Here is an 18,642-nt window from a genome sequence, read left to right on the forward strand (position 1 = left end):
GTTATTAAAAGCAAAACTAGTTGACTGTTATTGAATGATTATTTTGTGTCATGGTAATTAGCTACAACTGGGATGTGTTGGCCAAATTAACAGACCTTTATAGGAAGCTTAAACATTTATTTGTTATAAAATTACATGAGCATGTTTTCATCTCTTCATGTCTTACAATGCCATCTTGTGGTTTGAGATTAAAATGAACCAGAGAATTTTTTTCAGTCTGCAAAATACTGAAAATGAACGGTATTTTCTTTGTGTGAAAAATCACAATCCTGATTGTCCTCAGGTAATCATTAATACAAGAGTCATATGAGTCATTTCCCAGTTCCTTGGGTGATCTTTTGAAGCAAATAGTCCATTTGGAGGTTCAGGTTGGGCTGTCCTTTCTTGGTCTTTTTGCTCAGCATCTGAAACGTCTCCAGCTTTTTCTGTTTGTACTTCTGGATGGCTTCTTCTCTCTGCTGGCGGTCCTTCAGGAACTCCTGGGATTACACAAAAAAAAGAACAAGACAACCTGTCAGTAGAAAGTTAAGACTGCAAATCTGTGGACGTATTTTGGTCATTATTTTCACGAGTGATATTTAACAACAAACAATAAAGAGAAACACTTCACCTCTTTCTTCTTTTTCCGTTTTTCTGTGACTGTCTCAAATTCCTCTTTTGTCTTCTGATAGGACGTCTTCTTCAGCATTTTTTTCTTCATGCGGTTACTCACTGGAAGACTGGAATATAATGGAATACACTGAATATTATAAAAGGCAGTATTACTCTGTGTTTCCCAATCTGCTTGAACATGACCAGTAGAAGAATAAACAAATAATGAAACTACACTCCAATTTGGGCTATTTTTTTGCACTTAAATTGCCAGATTTCTGTCTGTAGATTGCAAACAGTGCTCTTATGAGACATTAAAGACTCAGGAGATGATATAAAAATGCATTGTGTCAAGATTAAAAAATAATTATGAGCATCTAACACATCAAAATTATACATATATATATAGCAATAATTTGATAAAAATGAATTAATCAGATGTTGCACCAGCCACTTAAAAGAGTACTCCACTGATTTAGCATTACCCTCGTATTACATTTTCATGATGGACATCAGACTCATGATGGACAGAAAAAAAATATATATATCTAAATCGACGCAGCAGAACCAGATATTACCTTTTTTCTTCCATGCATTCTTCCGCCTTGTCAAAACCTGGCGCTTACATTACCCACAATGCTACTCTGCCACGACAATTCAGTCGGAGAGTCGGGGAAAGAGTAGAGAAGCAAAGAGACGAAACTCTGGTGTTTTTTTTATAGTAGTCGCCATTTTGGACTGAAAATGCTGATTATATTTACAATATTTTATTGTGCAACACTAGCCATTTCAGTAGAATATGACAAAAGAATAGAAATAATTTGATTTTAATTTCGTACAGCACTTTTTAGGCTGACATTTTACTGGCATCCACTGGCGGAAGCGTAGCTCTGCTGCTGGGCGCTGATGTAGCAATGGAACGAACAATTGACTTTCACTTCTTGGCAATATGTTCTTTGATTCGGGTGTGTTGTGCTAGTATTAGCTAATGAAGTCTCGAGTAATGTCAGCTAGCCTCAAGGAGAGATGAGGAGCGGGCTACAGACGTCTGTTACGCTTTCTAACTCTATAACCCCAGATTTTTTTTCATTTTCAAACTTGTGACAAGTGACATCACTTGAGACAACTTATCAGATTTACCAGGCTCCCTCTGGAGCCACGAAAAGGATTCATACAACTTTTTTCCACACATGCAGTAGTACTCCCCGATACCTGCAAACAGACTTTGATGTGTACAATCAGTGCAGTTCCCCTTTAAAATTTCATATTTAAATTTCAAAAGGCAATACTTAGGGTAATATAGGAACTTTATCACCTTTATCATAGTTTTAGGTAGTAATTTAACTTCTCTATTTCTTTATACAACCACTAAGATCACATAAAGTCGTTCAAAATCTCACAAATTCAGGCTTTAATTATGTTTTAGAGCTGCAAGTTTCTTCTCACCTGTCTTGTTCTGCGGCTGCTGTTGGTTCAGGATTCCCAGTGCCAGAATCTGTCGGCTCAGATCCACCAGGAACTTCTGGATCTGGATCTGGATCAGCAGCTTCAGCAGCAGCTTCAGTAGCAGCAGCATCATCATCACCTCTCTTCTCTTCCTGCCCTTTCATTCTCAGCATACTCCTGTTCAATCTATTGGTCCAGGCCTCGTCCCTCAGTTTCTGTGCCTCGGCCACGTACAGATGCCTGAGGTGTTCTGGGTACTCCTCCTTGTACAGCGCTTTGGACTCAGGATTGTTCTTCTTCTTCCTCTCCTTCCGCAGCAGCTTGTTGTACTCATGTTGGACTTTTTGCTTCCTCTTAAAAGCAAACCCTTGACCTGGAGACAGAAAGACAGGCATGCCATGACATATCAAGTTGAAATTGTATTTAAATAGAGGGGTTGACTGGTGGACTTTTATATGCCGAATTCATTACAAGACCCAGACATTTTTTTTTTTTTTTTAGAATGAAATTAATTTTTTTATTTTATTTTATTGTGTTATAAAGTGATTACAAAACAATTGAAGACATGTGCAGGGACATATATAAAAAGACAAAAATAAATTATATAGAGAAAGACAAATAAAGTACAAAAAAAAAAAAGCAACACAAGGGGATAAAGGTAGGTTGAAGAATGTGTGTGTGTTTGTGTAAGTGTGATGTAGATAATGGGTGTGTGTTTGGCATTGAATGAGGCTAGATGACATATATCTACTCTTAAACACATATACTGTACACATGCACACATATCTACGCACACACATACAGACATCCTTCCTTTTATGTGTAGAGAATAGGGGGAACAAAAACAAAACAAAAAGAAAATAAATGAGTAAAATATATATATAATACAGTATATACACATACCCATATATATTCATAATATGAATAATAATAAAGATGATGAGGTCATGACAATAATATCAATAACAATAATAATACCAACACTTACAATAATAAGTGAGATAAATAAATAAATAAGTAAATAATAACAATAATAAGATCCAGACATTTTGTAGAATAGCTTTAAACACATTTTAGCTAGGATCAAAGTGTGTCACATAGACATACTAGTTTAAATTGAGAGATTTCTCAGTTAAGTCTGGTATCATGTTAATCAAGAAAGAAAATTATACAGATGTGTAAGGTTAGGCTGTGCACCATTGTAAATGCAGCTGGATGAATTAACCAAACTCCCACCAATTAATATAACTACTGTTATTTACTACTTTAACAGAGTAGCTATTGTGCTTCCTCTTAAAAGCAAACCCTTGACCTGGAGACAGAAGACAGGATGACAGCATGACATATCAAGTTGAATTTTGTATTTAAATAGAGGGTTGACTTTTATATGCCGAATTTATTACAAGACCCAGACCTTTTGCAGAATAGCTTTAAAAACATTTTAGCTAGGATAAAAGTGTGTCACAGAGACATACTAGTTTAAATTGAGAGATTTCTCAGTGCAGTCTGGCATCATGTTTATAAACACCTACCTTCTTTAACGCTGCCTTCGTATACTTTGTGTTCAGGGACCCATTTCCTCTTCTTCTGGACACCTTGTGAGTTATTGTGTGGTTTCTTCCAGTTGCCATCTTTCGCGGTGAACTTATTCTTCATTTTTTGATCTGTCGGTGCCATTTTTAGTTAAATTTCGCCAGGAGAAGTGAAATGTTTACATGTGGGATTCAGGCTGCATGTCATTTCCGAACAGGCGCGCTTTGATGACTAGAGATGTGTAGGTCACGAACGAGTCGGTTCAAAGAGCCGGCTCTTTTAAGTGAACGATAATGGTACGTGTCCACAGGCTCAGTGCTTTCCACGCTTCCCATTCATTGTCTATGTAAGCAGCCGCGCAATGCATTCTGGTAGCGTGGCGTCGCAATTCGAGAAACGGAGCGTCACAACGCCCCGCTCCTCATTTGCATAAAGTTGAGGGCTCATCTACTTTATGCAAATCACAGGGCGTCCGACGCGACTCGCTGCCTCTCGAAACTCCTGAGAATCTTTTAAAATAAACGTTGTTGATCTAAAATAAAGACAGATTCAGCAACTGCATGGCTTATTTCTCGCCTCAAATGTTTTCAGAAACACATTTCGGTGAACTATTTTAGTGAAATAAGAGAAGAAAGTTTCCAAACGAGCCTCCATACTGGTTTCGGTTTGAAAGCTGGGAGCAGCAGCCAACGGCGGGAAAGCGTTTGTCCAATCAGGTGGGGAGAGCCTGTATCTAGTGACAGCCCACCAAGCGTCCAATGTTGGGAAGCGACGCGTCCAATCACGATAAAAAACGCCCCTGTGGACACGTACCATGACTGTGACTGAATGTCTGAATGACTGAATTGTGTTAATGACGTCCGTGCGACCAATCAGGTGATGAACAGCCAAGGATCATACCATCAAGCAGGGAGGGGCGGGGTTGCACGGCGCACTGACGGTCTACAGGTACAGAGCAGGAGGAAGAGGAGGAGAGAAAGAGAGAGAGGAGTGTGGTGCGCGAATAGCAGACAAGATGAGTGACAGTCTGAAACGAAGCAGCATGTAAAATTACGGTATTCTGTAAATTATAAGGTTTAGTATAATTATATTGAATAATTTAAGTGATATATGTGCATACATACTAATCATAGGTCAAAACAGCTAAAGCTAAATTTGGCTGAATTATAAAAAGCAGAAGTGGTAAAACGAAGAGCCGTTTGGGAGCCGAAAGAGCCGGCTCTTCTTTGGTGAGCTGAGCCAAATGATCTGGCTCACTAAAAAGAGCCGGAATTCCCATCACTAGTGATGACACGTACAAGGCAGGCACGAATAATCGATTACAGAGAATCCAACTTTATTTTTTATTTCTGAGGTAATTCCCTTTAACACGAGGACATTTTCTAAATTCATTGCCATGGTGGACAACTGCACACACCAACAGGGTTCTCAATAAACTGGACCAAGAGCTTAAATGAATCATTTACACATTATTTTTCAATATGTTGTTTATAACGTACCAAGTAAGGTTATTAGTTACATTAATAGTCAAAACGAGCCACCAGACTTGTCTAAAGTGCCACAAATTTTAATACATCCTAAATTCCTCCCCTTTTATGTATGCAAACGTATATTTAATATAAAAATACATCATATATGTTTAAAAAATCATCGAACAATGTGTTCTACTGCTTATGCCTAGGCGTACGTCAGAAGTGGACGACTTCTTTTCCATGCTTCACTCCTCACGTCCTCTTTAAGGAGCTTTTTAAGATGTTATCCTCCTCATGCAGCCTCACGGAAATACAACGGCGGATAGATGAAGTGAAGCGCTTTCTGTCTGTGACTCTGAGCGTCGCTAACGCTCACACGGTGGAGTTTTACACCCACGACGCGTGGAGCCGGTTCATGGCCGTGACTCCTCTGGAGGTCCTGTCAACAGTGAGCTGCTGCAGAGACCAGCAGAGGGAGCCTGAACGCAACGCAGCAGGTAAATAGAGCAGCTTCTGGGTTGCCAGGTTGTGTAAAAACAACCTGTGTGGGCTGCAGAGAATGTGGACAACAATTAAAAGTATTTATTAATATATATATATTTTTTAGCTTATATATATTGTTGTTGTTGTTGTTGTTGTTGTTGTTGTTGTGTCACTATGTTTTATCTATGTTTTTATGTACAAGCTGCTCCAAACCAATTGCCCCTAGAGGGATTAATAAAGTTGTTTGAATTGAATTGAATTAATGTATTACCAACATGTATTACTGCATTATTACCAAATGGAAAGTATAAAGTATCTTTTTCAAAACCTGGCAACCCAAAAGTTGTTTTAGTTAATTAATTAATTAATTATTTAAAGGGCCAGTGTGTAACATTTCAGGGGATTTAATAGCAGAAATGGAATATGATATTAATTACTATGTTTTAAGTGTATAATCACCTGAAACTAAGAATTGTTGTGTTTTCTTTAACTTAGAATGAGCCCTTCATATCTACATAGATAGATAGATAGTAACTTTATTGATCCCGAGGGAAATTCAAGTTTCCAGCATCACAGTTCCATAGTGTAAAAACATGTTAGTTAAAAGGTAGTAAAAAAGTTAGTAGTGCAAAGTACAAAAAAATATACCAGATATAAAAATACAAGGAGATGAAGAAAACTGTTAAAACTGAATATAGTGCAGGGTAACAGCTGTGATGCAGAAGAGACTGTTAAAAATGAATATAGTGCAGGGTAACTCCAGTAGCTTAGTCTATGAATGTGCACTGTGTGCATTAATTATCTGTCCTGCAGACTGTCCTCCTTTGTCCTGAGTCTGTCTGTGGAGCAGGTCTAACTTTACCGTTATTTCTATCTGTCTCCCTACACAGAGCAATCCAGGACCACATTCGGGTTTTGCAATGAAACAAACCGGCTGGTTGATACCCGTGAACTGCTGCAGGCTGCCAAGACCCACTCTCTGCCTGGCCTTGGAGTCTGCATGAGCAGGGATGAGCTACTGCAGGCCCTCAGAGAGAACAGGGCCGAGTCTGGCGCTCCACCAGCAGCGATAGGTAGGGGAAGAAGAATAGATGGACCGTCTGAGCACATTGTTTCATGCTGAGAGTAGGAAACCAGTCAAGGCTTGTCCAGGGGTGTCCAGCTGTCATGGAATTGATTTGTAAAAGGTACATTGTAGGCAAATATGACATGCTTTTAAAAATCTTTTTCTCCTCTCTTGACCGCAGGTGTTGAGCTGGAGACAGATGAGTTCATGAACTCTAAGAAATCTCACGAGGTCCAGTCCATGTCTGAGGTGGTGGCCTGTCTGGCCCAGCGCTGTGGAGTCAAACAGGTCGAGTAAACCTGCAATGAATACATTAAAGTCTCTGCTTAAGAGAGATTTGATAAAAAACAAAAATAGAAGGAGGTTTAATCTCAGTGGATTTGATTTTTTCCTTCCATCTTTTCTCTCCCACTCAGGTGATAGACGTAGGCTCAGGTAAAGGCTACCTGAGCTCCTTCCTGTCTCTGCAGTACGGCCTCCGGGTCTACGGCATCGACTCGTCCAGCACCAACACCCACGGAGCCCAGGAGAGGAACAGGAAGCTGAAGAAGTTCTCCAGGGCGTACCAGAAACACAAGGCACAGCGAGGGGCCAAACATACGCCTCAGGATGAGTTAGCAGAAGCAAAGCCTGGAATAGATGGAGACGTTTTAAATGGTGATGGGGAAGGAATTGTGCCACAGGAGGAAGAGGAGGAGAAGGAGTTAATCGGCTTATCGGATGTCAACCCAAACCCAGAAACAGAGGAGCTCTACCTTAGCACCCTATCAGTGGATGTGATGCAGCCTACATCCCCCAGAGTTCCCCCCAGCCAACTTACTGCTGAGGAGAGGGAGAGGAGGAAGAGGGAGAACCTGGAGAGGAAAGCTCAGAGCAGAACCGCCAGCGCCGGCGTCGTGTTTTCACCCCTCACCTCTTACGTCACCGCGGAAACGGAGCTGCGAGAGCTCATCAACGAGCTGGAGGTGAGCAAGTAAAAAATATAAATGTTGGAAATAGATTTGCTGATGTGTTTGGGCAGCGGCAGCGGCGGGGGTGCAGATAGGAGGCCAGCCGCACAGCATAGTAGCAAAGATTCCCACAGCGAGCTCCTGAAGTTTCAAGTCTGCCACAAGCAGCTGGAGTTTGTATTACTGGAAGCGAACTGTGGGATGCTATCGCGGTGCCAAATCTGCAGCGGCGTCATCATCAATAAATTTAACCATCGATCTCCAACCCCCTCCTCTTCCTCCTCCTCCTCTTCTTCTGTTCTCGCCTTTCTTTGCGTGCTTTCTCCAAATTCCAGGACGCGGTCATGGTCGGCCTGCACACGTGTGGCGACTTGGCTCCCAGCACCCTGAGGATGTTTGCGGCGAAACCCGAGCTGGCCGCAGTCTGCAGCGTGGGCTGCTGCTATCACCTGCTGTCTGAGGAGTTTGACCCTGCCGGACAGGGTAACCACACACAGACACACACACACACACACACACACACACACACACACACACACACACACACACACACACACACACACACAGATACAGATCACAGACTGGGACAGATTAGTGTGTTTGTGTGTCTGTCTCTGTGTCTTTCACACCATATGGTTCCCGTTGAACACAGAGCTCTCAGTCTTTCTCTCTCTCTCTCTTTCTTTTTCACTCAAGACACCTGCAGCGTTCACTTTATCACTCTGATCTAATCTGAAATGAAATATTATCTTTCCCACGCGAAGCCACATAAACACTTTCGGTCATATTTTATAGTAAACAAGTCAGATGTTCCACGGAGAGTCCTGGAGACTCAGGCCAAGTTCTGGAGGTTGAGTTGAGCTCCGTACTGTAACTCGCTGTTGGAGCCATTAGGAGTGGATTTATGGATTAAGGATGGATGTTTAAGGCTGAATCGTTTTGACCTTTGCGATTGATTCTGTAACGAGCATTTTGTGTACTCTCGGTTTAGTTGGACTTTGCTGTTCTATAGTCAGCTTAGAGATTGGATATCCTCCTCAAAACGCAGGATAACAGACTGATATCATCCTCGTTTCACGCTCAGTTTACGAGGTATGAAATAGTCTACATGTGTCCTCATGCTGCGACTGTAGCCCTACGAGCATCTATAAGAAAGAGCCCCTCGCTACAGTCGATACGGCATCGCGTCATCTCTTGTTAACGGCGTGACCTTCGAACCCTCGCGTCATCGGGGCCCGTCGCGGCTTCAGCCAAGAGCGAAGCGGAAAATGATATCACGACAGCTGATTGAAAACACTCTCTTTTCCACGCTTTGTTTCTCAAAACTCCGGCTCGATCTGTTAAAGAAGTGAACAAAAGGCACACACACACATATACGCACACACACTTTCTCTTCTCCCCCAGTGCAGTCTGGGATGCCGGCCAGCTCCTGTGGTGGCCTACCTCACCCTTAAGAAAGAGCTAAAGAGCTGAAAAAGCTTCATTATAAGAAGGCTACATTTATGTGATCCGCTCATTTGGGAATGAAGCATTTATTTCCTTAAACGCATCATCCGCGTTTTAGTGCCGTACGTGGAATCAGGCTTTTTCCAATCGCACGCTGTTTACTCACAACGAGATGATGAGCACATTCAGGCGTTTATGAGCTCTGGAGCCAGCGTGTCTCTTCTACAAAACATTCGCAAGCGTACGATCGCACACGACGACATCAGAAAATATTTGTCTTTCTGAATGGGTAGCGCACGTACGTGGCCACTTGAGATGTGAACTCTGTGGCCGACATGAGGCTCGCTACTATAAACAGCTCTGTGTGTAAGTACTGTAATCGACCCTTCAGGAGGAGGGAAGGCTTGTCCACTTCGATTGCCTCCGAGGGCCTGTGCCGGTGCAGAAGGGGAAGCTAACCTGAGTGCTAAGATGTGAGTGCATCCAGAGCAGTTTGGTCGGCCTTAGCTGCACGTTATTACCGCTTCTTTTGACTGTATCCCTCTGGATTCACTGCACCTTGGCCTCAGTCTCTGACCCTTTTAGAGAAGATATGAAAAGGATGGCAGGCTGTCAAGTAGACACACTCAGTGCCCTCCCACTAGGAAGCTGTGTGTGTGTGTGTGTGTGTGTTAAGCTCTGCTATGGTTGGAAACGTGTGGTGCTTATTGCTCGTCTCACAGCGGCAATCAAGAGGTCAACAATTCAGACTTTTTAAAGCCAAATATTTCGGGGCGATAATTCTTCTATTCATAGAATCGCAGACGGTCACACTGAAAACAAGAGGGTGGAATTATCTGTGTTTATAAAATCAAAATTAAAATGCTTCCTGACTCACGCTCTCTTGAAGTTTTTTCCCTTGCCAAATATTTAAAATTCATACCCCACTGATTGCAGTTGTTTGAAAAGCCCCCCCCCGTTAATCAACCAAATCCCTATTTATCTCTGTTGTGTTCCCTCGCAGAGTGTTCAGGCGGCGTGTGCGGTTTCCCTCTGAGTCAGCACCTCCGAGGCGGTTCCTGGTTCTGCGGCAGAAACGCCAGGATGTCGGCGTGTTTGGTGAGTTTGGACAAAAAAAAAAATGTGCACAGCAGCATCTTTCCTACATAAACCGGAAAAATGCTGACCAATCAGGTGCAGACTTGACTTAAAGGGACTAAAACGGAGCGTTTCAGACAGAGGGTGAATACAGGTATATTCAGACAGACGGTATGAGAAAAAATAATGTGTTTTTTGAACATTAAAGCATGTAAACATGTTGTAGTAGAAGCCCCAAATACAAATATGAACCTGAAAATTTGCATGATATGTCTCCTTTAACGCTTTACCATTTTTCTAAAAAACAGGCGCTCGAGAGAGTTTCACTCGGCCAAGGGGTAAGTAAGGCATGCATACTAATTGTAATCAATATATAAATTCCTTTACTTGTTATTACTTCACACCCATCAAAACAAATACATCAAATTATTTCAAACATCACATAACGGGTGTTCACAATCACTCATTATCGTTATCTTCATTGTAGATCTTCAAACAATCAGACCGTTAATTCTGCTGTTGTTTTAAGTCCGTGATCGACTACAGTGTATTTATTTGAAACGTGGAGCTCCGGGGCCAAAGCCCGACACGCGATACCACCATCCATTAATACGGTGTGTTTATAAATATTAATGCAATCACGGTAAGATTGATTACTTGTTGGAACCGGGGTCTGAATCCAGAAACAGGCTTGATTGCTCGCTAGTGTTGCATCAGGGTTGGAAAGTGTCAGAAATATTCATCAACTGAGTGAATCACGAGGGAATAAACAAACTTTTTAAATGGAAAAATACAGTAAACTGCATCATGTTGAATCTAGTTGTGTTTGACCTTTCTCTGCAGATTCAGATGGAGTCTCTGTTTTACCGAGCGGTCCTTCATGTTATTCTGAGGGATCACTACAGCAGCTTTAAAAGGTAACATCCAGCGGTTTTACATCTGGCATCACTTTAATATGAGAAATTACAGCAAGTGTATTGCCTTTAAATATTTTCTGGGTATTGTTTCACACTAGTGTCCACCACGCAGCTCCGTATTTCAGTAGCAGTTTAAAGGATATAAAATTGTCTTTTCTTTTCTCTGAACCAGAAAAGAAACGTTTTTGTTTCTGGTTTATTTAGGTTACAAACGAGCAAAAGTAGCAGACCAAATTCTTGCATCAAAGTTGTCGAAAGATTAGTCGATCAGAACGTTTTGATCAAGAACAATTACTGAAGTAATTTCAAACAAAAAATGCACAAGTTTCAGCTTTCAGTTTCAGTTTTTTATGGACACTGAGGGCTTTGAATGGCAGCTACGCTGGACTGCAATGCATTATACTTTTCTGCATTCAACGGCTCCGTTCTTGATATTTTATAGACCAAACAGTTAATAAGAAAAATAAACAACACATTATGCGATAATGGAAACAAAAACAGTTAGTTGCACCTTTTATGGATCTTTTTTCTGTTCATATAGTACCTTGAGAATAACCTGAAGAAAGGCCAAATAGGCTGCAGTTTGGCCTTGGTTCACTTTGTTACGCTTTACTTTCCAAACATGAGTAACTGTTGGCTCTCTGAAGTCAAAACCCGCTGGTTTACACCCATAAAATGTGAAGCTCTGCGGTCATTTGCTGTTGTTATTTTGCATTCCTAAATACTATGATAATTTTCTGGCATTTGGGTCCAGATCTTTTAGTAGATTTTACGGTCATTTCACTCCTCTAACTAAATTAACTGAGACTCTAGATTTCAATTATCAAATGCCTTAAAAGACACAGAGCATTGACGTGGTCCCCCTCCTTGCTCTGTGACCTTCAGTTTAATGACCGCCATCAGATCAGGATCGAACATCCATTACTTTTCTCTAAGCAGCACCTATCCATCACAGTTTAGTCCTTTTTAGAAGTGTTTAAACAGGTTGATTGGGGTTGCTAAGGTGTGATTACAAAAAACAAAACAGGAGACACGACATGAGAGTAAAGGAGTGAATGTTTATTTCACTGGGAACAAATGAGACGTTCAGGGGACTGAGAAATGTACGTGTGTTTGCTCTGCAGTGAGAAGCGAGTTGGGAACGTCTACTCCAAGGCCAAATCCTTCGTGGACTACGTTCGTCGAGCTCTACGCCGACTGGAACTGGATGAATCAAAGGTCAATATTACAGTCGTCTTACAAACAAGACCTTCCAGAAACAAACTGCGGTCATCGTTTTGGCAGAATTAGAGGGAAAATGTTTTTCCTCGTTGGTGTTTTATTTAGAAAATATTCCAATTCATGTCAGGTTAGTGAACTAGGAACCAGGATGTTGAGGTCATCTGGTTGCCTTGGGAATAAGGATGACATATTCCTGTCTGTGCTGCGTCACTCTCAACTCCAAAAAACACTTTTGCTTCTCCTAGTTCAACTCCTCTCCTCCTTCCATCTCTCACTTTTATCCCCTCTTTTTATATGCCCTCACTCTCATGCATCTCTTTCTCATCAGCTCTCTGACAGCGACATCCAGGATTACCACGACACGTACACACCGCGAATGGACGAGATGCACGCCTTTAATATGGTAAGTCCTCCATTCGTTTCAATGGAGGAGCTGGTAAGCACGAAAAACATTATCATTCTTGTAAAATGAGATGTATAATGTCAATAATTTGCAGACCATTAAGTGAGATCATTGTAGTCTCTTGTGGGGACTGGTTGTACAGAATGGGAAGAATGGTTGCAGCTGAGACCACTAATTGTGGTGTCAACCAACATACCAATTTTCTTTCATGACATAAAGCAGTAAAATGTTTTTTGGGGATCGCCCATCAGCTACTGGGAAGACACTAGTCATGGTGGGTTTTTGTATTAGGGAGTAGCCGAAACTTACAAGCAATTTTGTACCAGATGGAATAAAAAGATCCCTGTGGAAAACGCTGATATGAAATGGAAATAAACATATTTAAACATGTCATATCATCTTTGTGTAGTTGAAGGTGACCCTGGCTCCCTGCATCGAAGGTCTGATTCTCCTCGATCGCCTCTGCTACCTGAAAGAACAGGTAAACTCATTTCAGTCTCATCAATCATTCATTGTCAAAAAATAATTTGAATAAATTTTTTGGAGGTGTGGCTCTGCTCACATGATGGACCTGGAATAGTATAAGACCTGAAAAATCTGATTAACTGAATAGGAACAAAGCCAAGAAGAGGAAGAGGAGGATAACTTGCTGGGAAGCAGACAAACAAAGAGCATAATAAATAAAATAAAACAAAATAAGTGAGGATTGGCCAATACTAAAAGATAAATAAAAGCAAATAGACAATGACAAAATAAACCAATAAACTAAAGTAAATTAGAATAATAGCATCAACATGACACGTTTAATTTGTCAGATTTAATTTTCCTCGTACACAACTTTAGTAAAATAAGAATACAAGACCTGTTTTTATTTTTTTTTTATCTTTGTTCATTATGTGAGAGGGGGGGAGGAATTTTAGGCAATGTGTAATTTAGGGCTGCAACTACTGATTATTCTTATAATAATTATTTTATAATATTTATTGAATAATAGATACATCTTTTGGCTTATAAAATGTCTTTTTTTTTTTTTTTTTACCAATACTTAAAAACCCTAAAGATACTCTTTTCTATCACAGGAGACTAAGAAAACCAGGAAATATTGACATTTCAGAAGCTGACTTAAATGATTAATTGACAATCAAGATTGGTTTGGATTTACTTTCTTGTCAAATAGTTCATTTTAGTAAAAATAAATAAATAAATAGCTTAACCATTAAAATAAAAAACAAAAACGGTACTAACATTGAAACAAGTGCGGACACGCTCATGCTCCCTTTCAGCCGGACTCATCTTCGTAATTTGCACGTACAGCTCGTTGATTGGGATTTGAATTCTGCTTCCCAGATGATGAAAGCAAAGATGCAGAAATCTCAGCTGAGATCTAGAAACGTTTTTTTTTTTTTAATTCAATAATATAGGTGTCGGCTAAATTAAAGCCAGCCTGCAATTTGAACGTCTCGTGCTTCTGCAGCCAAACACAACACGCTAATCTTTAGCCCGGGTCATCGTGATGAGATGTGTACAAGCCGATAGCTTTGAAGTTGTGATTACATGCTGCGGCTGTGTGTCAGATGGACTTCCTTTTAAATAGGGGGTCGTGTAATCAAACTATATAACGTCAAAGAGAGCTGGTCAGCTTTTGAGAGATCTCCCTGGAGGAGGAGGAGGAAAAAGGAGGAGGTGATGGATGGATGTGAATATGATCCATGTGATGATAAGTGTGCTGAAGCATGTTCAAGACGGATATATATAAACACACACACACAGATCAGGTTCAATTCTGAGCAAGAGCTGTGATTATTATCCCGAAACATACTATAGAGTTCTGTATGTTTTCCACAGAGTCTTCAGGCTCTTGCTCCGGTGTTGATAGTCAAACAATGATGCACTTATTAAACAATGTATACACTGTGACGTGATGTCTGCTTAAAAAGGTCAAAAAGTGAAATATGCATGGGTGATCGTGTGTGTTAACAACAAATTCAAGGACCGGAAAATGGTGTTGTGTGTGCTGTTTTTTAGTGATGGGATGTTAGTCCACCACTTTGGTCCAGACTGAAATAGCTCAACAACTATTGGATGAATTGGCATGACATTTTGTGCAGACATTCAAGGTCTCCAGAGGATGAATCCTACTGACTTCTGGGTCTCTCAGGGGCCAAATCCCAGTGTCCACGCCCATGGACTCACAGACTTGGAGTCGTGTTCCCACAAAAGTCTGTGAGGGTTTAAGGCTGAGTCAAAATCGTCAAGTGCTTGAGGGCTCTCTCGCAGACATTTCGAGCCCTTTATGTACACAGAAGAAAAGACACAGGAGAGAGAGATAGAAGGCATGCATGGAATAATGCGTGAACACTCCGAAGAATGAATGGGAGGTTTTTCCTGTTCTTCCCATTCTGCAGACATTGTACGGATGCAGCGAAAGTACAGCTGCTAGTGTGGCTTATGTCTCCAAAAAATGAGCTGTAACTTAACAGCTGCGCCATCAAGGAAGACAAACTTGTTTTACACATGAACAGGAGTCCACCTGACACAATATTTGCACAGATGTTTCTTCTCCGGGGATTCAATAGAGAAATCTTTAATAGCGAGAACATCACACGGCAGAGGATGCCAAAGAGGGGGTCACAAAGCCAAACTGGGAGGAGAATCAAGATTTTTTTTTTTATGTCCATGTGTTTTTTATTCACTTCTATTGTCTCTTATTGTTTTTCGGTGTGTGTGTGTTGCAGGAGGATTTACCGTTCTCTGCGCTGGTGCAACTCTTTGATCCCCTGCTGTCTCCGAGATGTTACGCTGTCGTCGGACTGAAGAGTTCCGAAGACTCACGTTGATGAATTTAATACATATGCACATGATTATAATACGCCGCTTGAGACGGTCATGATTATACGTGATTATATCAGCAGCATGAGTGATTGTGTTATGTATTCTCTCGTGCTTGTTTTGATTATGATTTAATCTGAATTTTGTAATTTATTTATGCAGTCTCTGTATCACTTTCTGCAACATCTTGTTTTATTTTATATGCTAGTTTTTTTTATGAAAAATAAATCTCCAGTATTTTTTAGCATTTAGTCCTTGACTGTGTGCTTCCCTCATGAAAACACATGCTCAAAAAACACCTGGAAAAACTGTCAGTCCCGTTTGATTGGATTGTATCCATCTCCATCTCCATCTCCAGCCTTTTGTCTTTATGTTTCGTGACTCTGGAGAAAACACTTGTTTTTTAAGGGCCGTTCAGGGAGCCAGGGGCATTGTGGGATTTAGGGAGGCTTTGGATCCCCCCTCTGCTGACAGGTCTGGAAAGCCCATTTCTAGGCTCCCAAACCAGAGGAAGTACTGCAGGAGGGAAAAGAGAGGTGCCCTTGACCTCCCGTTTTTACTTCTGTTTTGCTTTGTGCTCGGTCATTTAATAAATCACTTTCTTCTTGCATGTTTGATAACAAATGTTATAGTATTGAGTACACACATGAATTATGGTAGTGGGAATTACACTAAAACTGATAGAAACAAGCAGTAAGGAGGGAAACGGAGCATTTAGGGGCCCAAAAACATCAAATTATTCTTCAGGGGGATTATTACTGACTGGAAATTCCCTCAGTTACTCTTCTGTAATTGTCTTTCACACTACAAGGGGATGGCCTCAGTCAGTAATGCTCATTCAGGGGTACTTCTGCGGTAGCCATGGGTAATTTAGTTTAAGATCCACTAATTTGAAAAAATATGAATTATTGTATTGTATATAAACGTAATGGATAAGCGGTTGAAATAGTTAGCTAAAAGTAATGATAAATGGTTGAAATAAATAGATAGATAGCTGAAAGTGACGAATAAATGATTCAAATACATAACGAAATTAATTGATAAATGGTTGAAGTAGTTCGCTAAAATAACGAATTAATGGTTAAAATTATTAGCTAAAAGTAATGATACATGGTTGCAAAACATAGTTCGCAAAAGGATATGGTTGAAACTGTTACGTCAACATTATGTTTACATTATGTTACATTATGTTTTCTTTGTTTCCGGTATTTCAGTTGTCATTTCCTGTTTTATTTTGGTATACTCACCCTGGCTCCCCTTTGTCTGTGCCAGTTTGTCTTTAATGTTTTCCTCAGCGTTCCAGTGATATTTTCTCCCAGTTGATTTCTAGTGACCTTATGACTTTACATCAGTGTATTTTTGGATACCATCGCCTGTCTTCCCGGACAGTTTCCTGTAATCTACTGTTCTTTTTGCCAAGTCAAGACTGTTGCTTGTATTTTTGCTTGAGTGTTGTGCTCTTGTGTTTTTTTCCTGCTAGTTTCCGTGATAGAAACGTTATTGTGCCACTCCAAGGTTGATCAAACCAACCTAAGCATTGACATTTCATTAATATGAAATAAATAGTCTATCCACTTTTATAGGCGATCATGTATAGTTAAATCACATCCGGTTTAAAATCAATCCAAATGAACACATTTGGAACGTGACGAGTGGTGTCAATGAAGGAGAACAAGGCTGTGTCTGACAAAAAAAAGGTTATCTCTTTCATATTGTGCACATGTGTGTCTCTCAGTACCCACCGCTGAGTTCAGTAATGATCACGGCAGCTGCACATGTGAACAGTGTTGATTAAATCTCTGTAGGAACAATCATATTTCAAAATTAAGTAGACTCTCTTGAACGAAATTCGCCTGAAACAAAGGGAATATGACACCTTCCCCACAGTGCAGCACTTGCACAAAGCTCTTCCTCCTATCACATCTTCCTCTGCTTCTATTATTAGTCACCATACCAGCAGCAGCAGCCTGCACATCTGTAGGCCATTCATAGAGTCTGTCAACGTTACCGTGGTGAAACCGAGTCCCAGAGTTTTATTTTTGTCTCGGTTAAAGACAGATATTTAAGGCTCTCCGCTGCGTCTGGACCGTGTTCCGATCCGGCACCATGTTTCACACTGACAGCCTTGCTCTAGTGGCCAAACCAGATTGATGCGAATGCAAGCAGTTCAAGATGTGAACGGGGCTCGTTTTTTGGGATGCGAATTGTCGCTGGGTTTTGTTGTGGCCGAGTGAGTCACGTCCTGATGACCTGTCCCCGTCCTTGATGCTCGCACGCATGTTTGCGCACATATATGTATATATAAACACACCGTGGCGTAGTCCTCTTTCAAGTGCCCGCATAGAAGACAAGAAATATCAATATGACAACACCTGCTGGACAGAAATCCGCAAAAGCCATCGAGGTAAAACTACAATTTCCTGACTTTGCACTTCACAGGACGTGATGAAAGCGTGGAGACCGAAATAGTCTACTTGGGGAATCATGAAGGGCGATTGAACCTCAGACGACTTTCCATTGCATGGTAGGAATGACAGGAAGTGGACGGGAAGTGAGGGGAGTGCGTCAAACACTTCGGCCTTTTGCTGTGATCACCGTTTCTCACGGTGTTCGGATATGATTCATGTTCCTGCTATGCTCCTTGATCTGAAACTTCATGAACAGGAAGGGACCTATATTTGCGGTTTGTGTGCTTTTAAACATCATCCAATCATGGCTACATAAGTAGTATTTATCACTGTGAAAAAAATTTGTGAAATTCAAATTAAAAAGCATCATGTTTAACTGTCCCCGAGCACAAACTGGAATTTTTTATTTTTATTTTGAAGGCCTGGGCAGGCAGCCACCAGAGAGAAGGGGTGCCAGGAAGTAGCCCTGGCCGCCATCATCCTGCCCCTTCAGTCACGAACACTCCTCTGCCAGATGCCCTGCTTGTGTGAGTAAGAGGGGATTTGGCTGGACCTTGCGCCGGGCACACACGGCTTGTTTTAGATTAAAATCTGCTGTTATCACCTCAAGTCGCTGCAAGATTTATCTCTCCGAGGAGCCACATTTACAAAAATGCATTTCACACCAGTCAGAGATGTATCTGCGGACGTGTAAACAGGCATGGCAAGCTGTGTAAATGTTTGACTCCGAGCCTCGAACACGGTCGGCCTCGGGGAAACACTCGATTTAGAACGGTCAACTGCTGTTTTCAATGTGGAAC

General features: G+C 41.1%; 2 protein-coding genes across 2 annotated transcripts; one reads left to right on the forward strand and one right to left on the reverse strand.

The window, feature by feature from the left end:
• Positions 1-96: 96 nt before the first annotated feature.
• Positions 97-3,828, reverse strand: ccdc59 (coiled-coil domain containing 59). Its single transcript, XM_074625058.1, has 4 exons — positions 3,570-3,828; positions 2,038-2,410; positions 611-719; positions 97-479 (listed from the first exon to the last, which is right to left on the reverse strand). Exons 1-4 carry the CDS (start codon positions 3,712-3,714, stop codon positions 312-314), a joined length of 795 nt encoding a protein of 264 aa, XP_074481159.1. The 5' UTR covers positions 3,715-3,828; the 3' UTR covers positions 97-311.
• Positions 3,829-5,249: 1,421 nt separating this feature from the next.
• On the forward strand, positions 5,250-15,678 carry mettl25 (methyltransferase like 25). Its single transcript, XM_074625055.1, has 12 exons — positions 5,250-5,539; positions 6,416-6,598; positions 6,773-6,879; positions 7,008-7,556; positions 7,877-8,024; positions 9,991-10,085; positions 10,373-10,402; positions 10,908-10,981; positions 12,106-12,199; positions 12,531-12,605; positions 13,015-13,086; positions 15,341-15,678. The coding sequence occupies exons 1-12, from the start codon at positions 5,323-5,325 to the stop codon at positions 15,440-15,442; spliced, it is 1,746 nt and encodes a 581-aa protein (XP_074481156.1). The 5' UTR covers positions 5,250-5,322; the 3' UTR covers positions 15,443-15,678.
• Positions 15,679-18,642: the final 2,964 nt, after the last annotated feature.

This window comes from Sebastes fasciatus, chromosome 23 (genome assembly GCF_043250625.1).
Source record: "Sebastes fasciatus isolate fSebFas1 chromosome 23, fSebFas1.pri, whole genome shotgun sequence".
Taxonomy (NCBI): Eukaryota; Metazoa; Chordata; class Actinopteri; order Perciformes; family Sebastidae; genus Sebastes; species Sebastes fasciatus.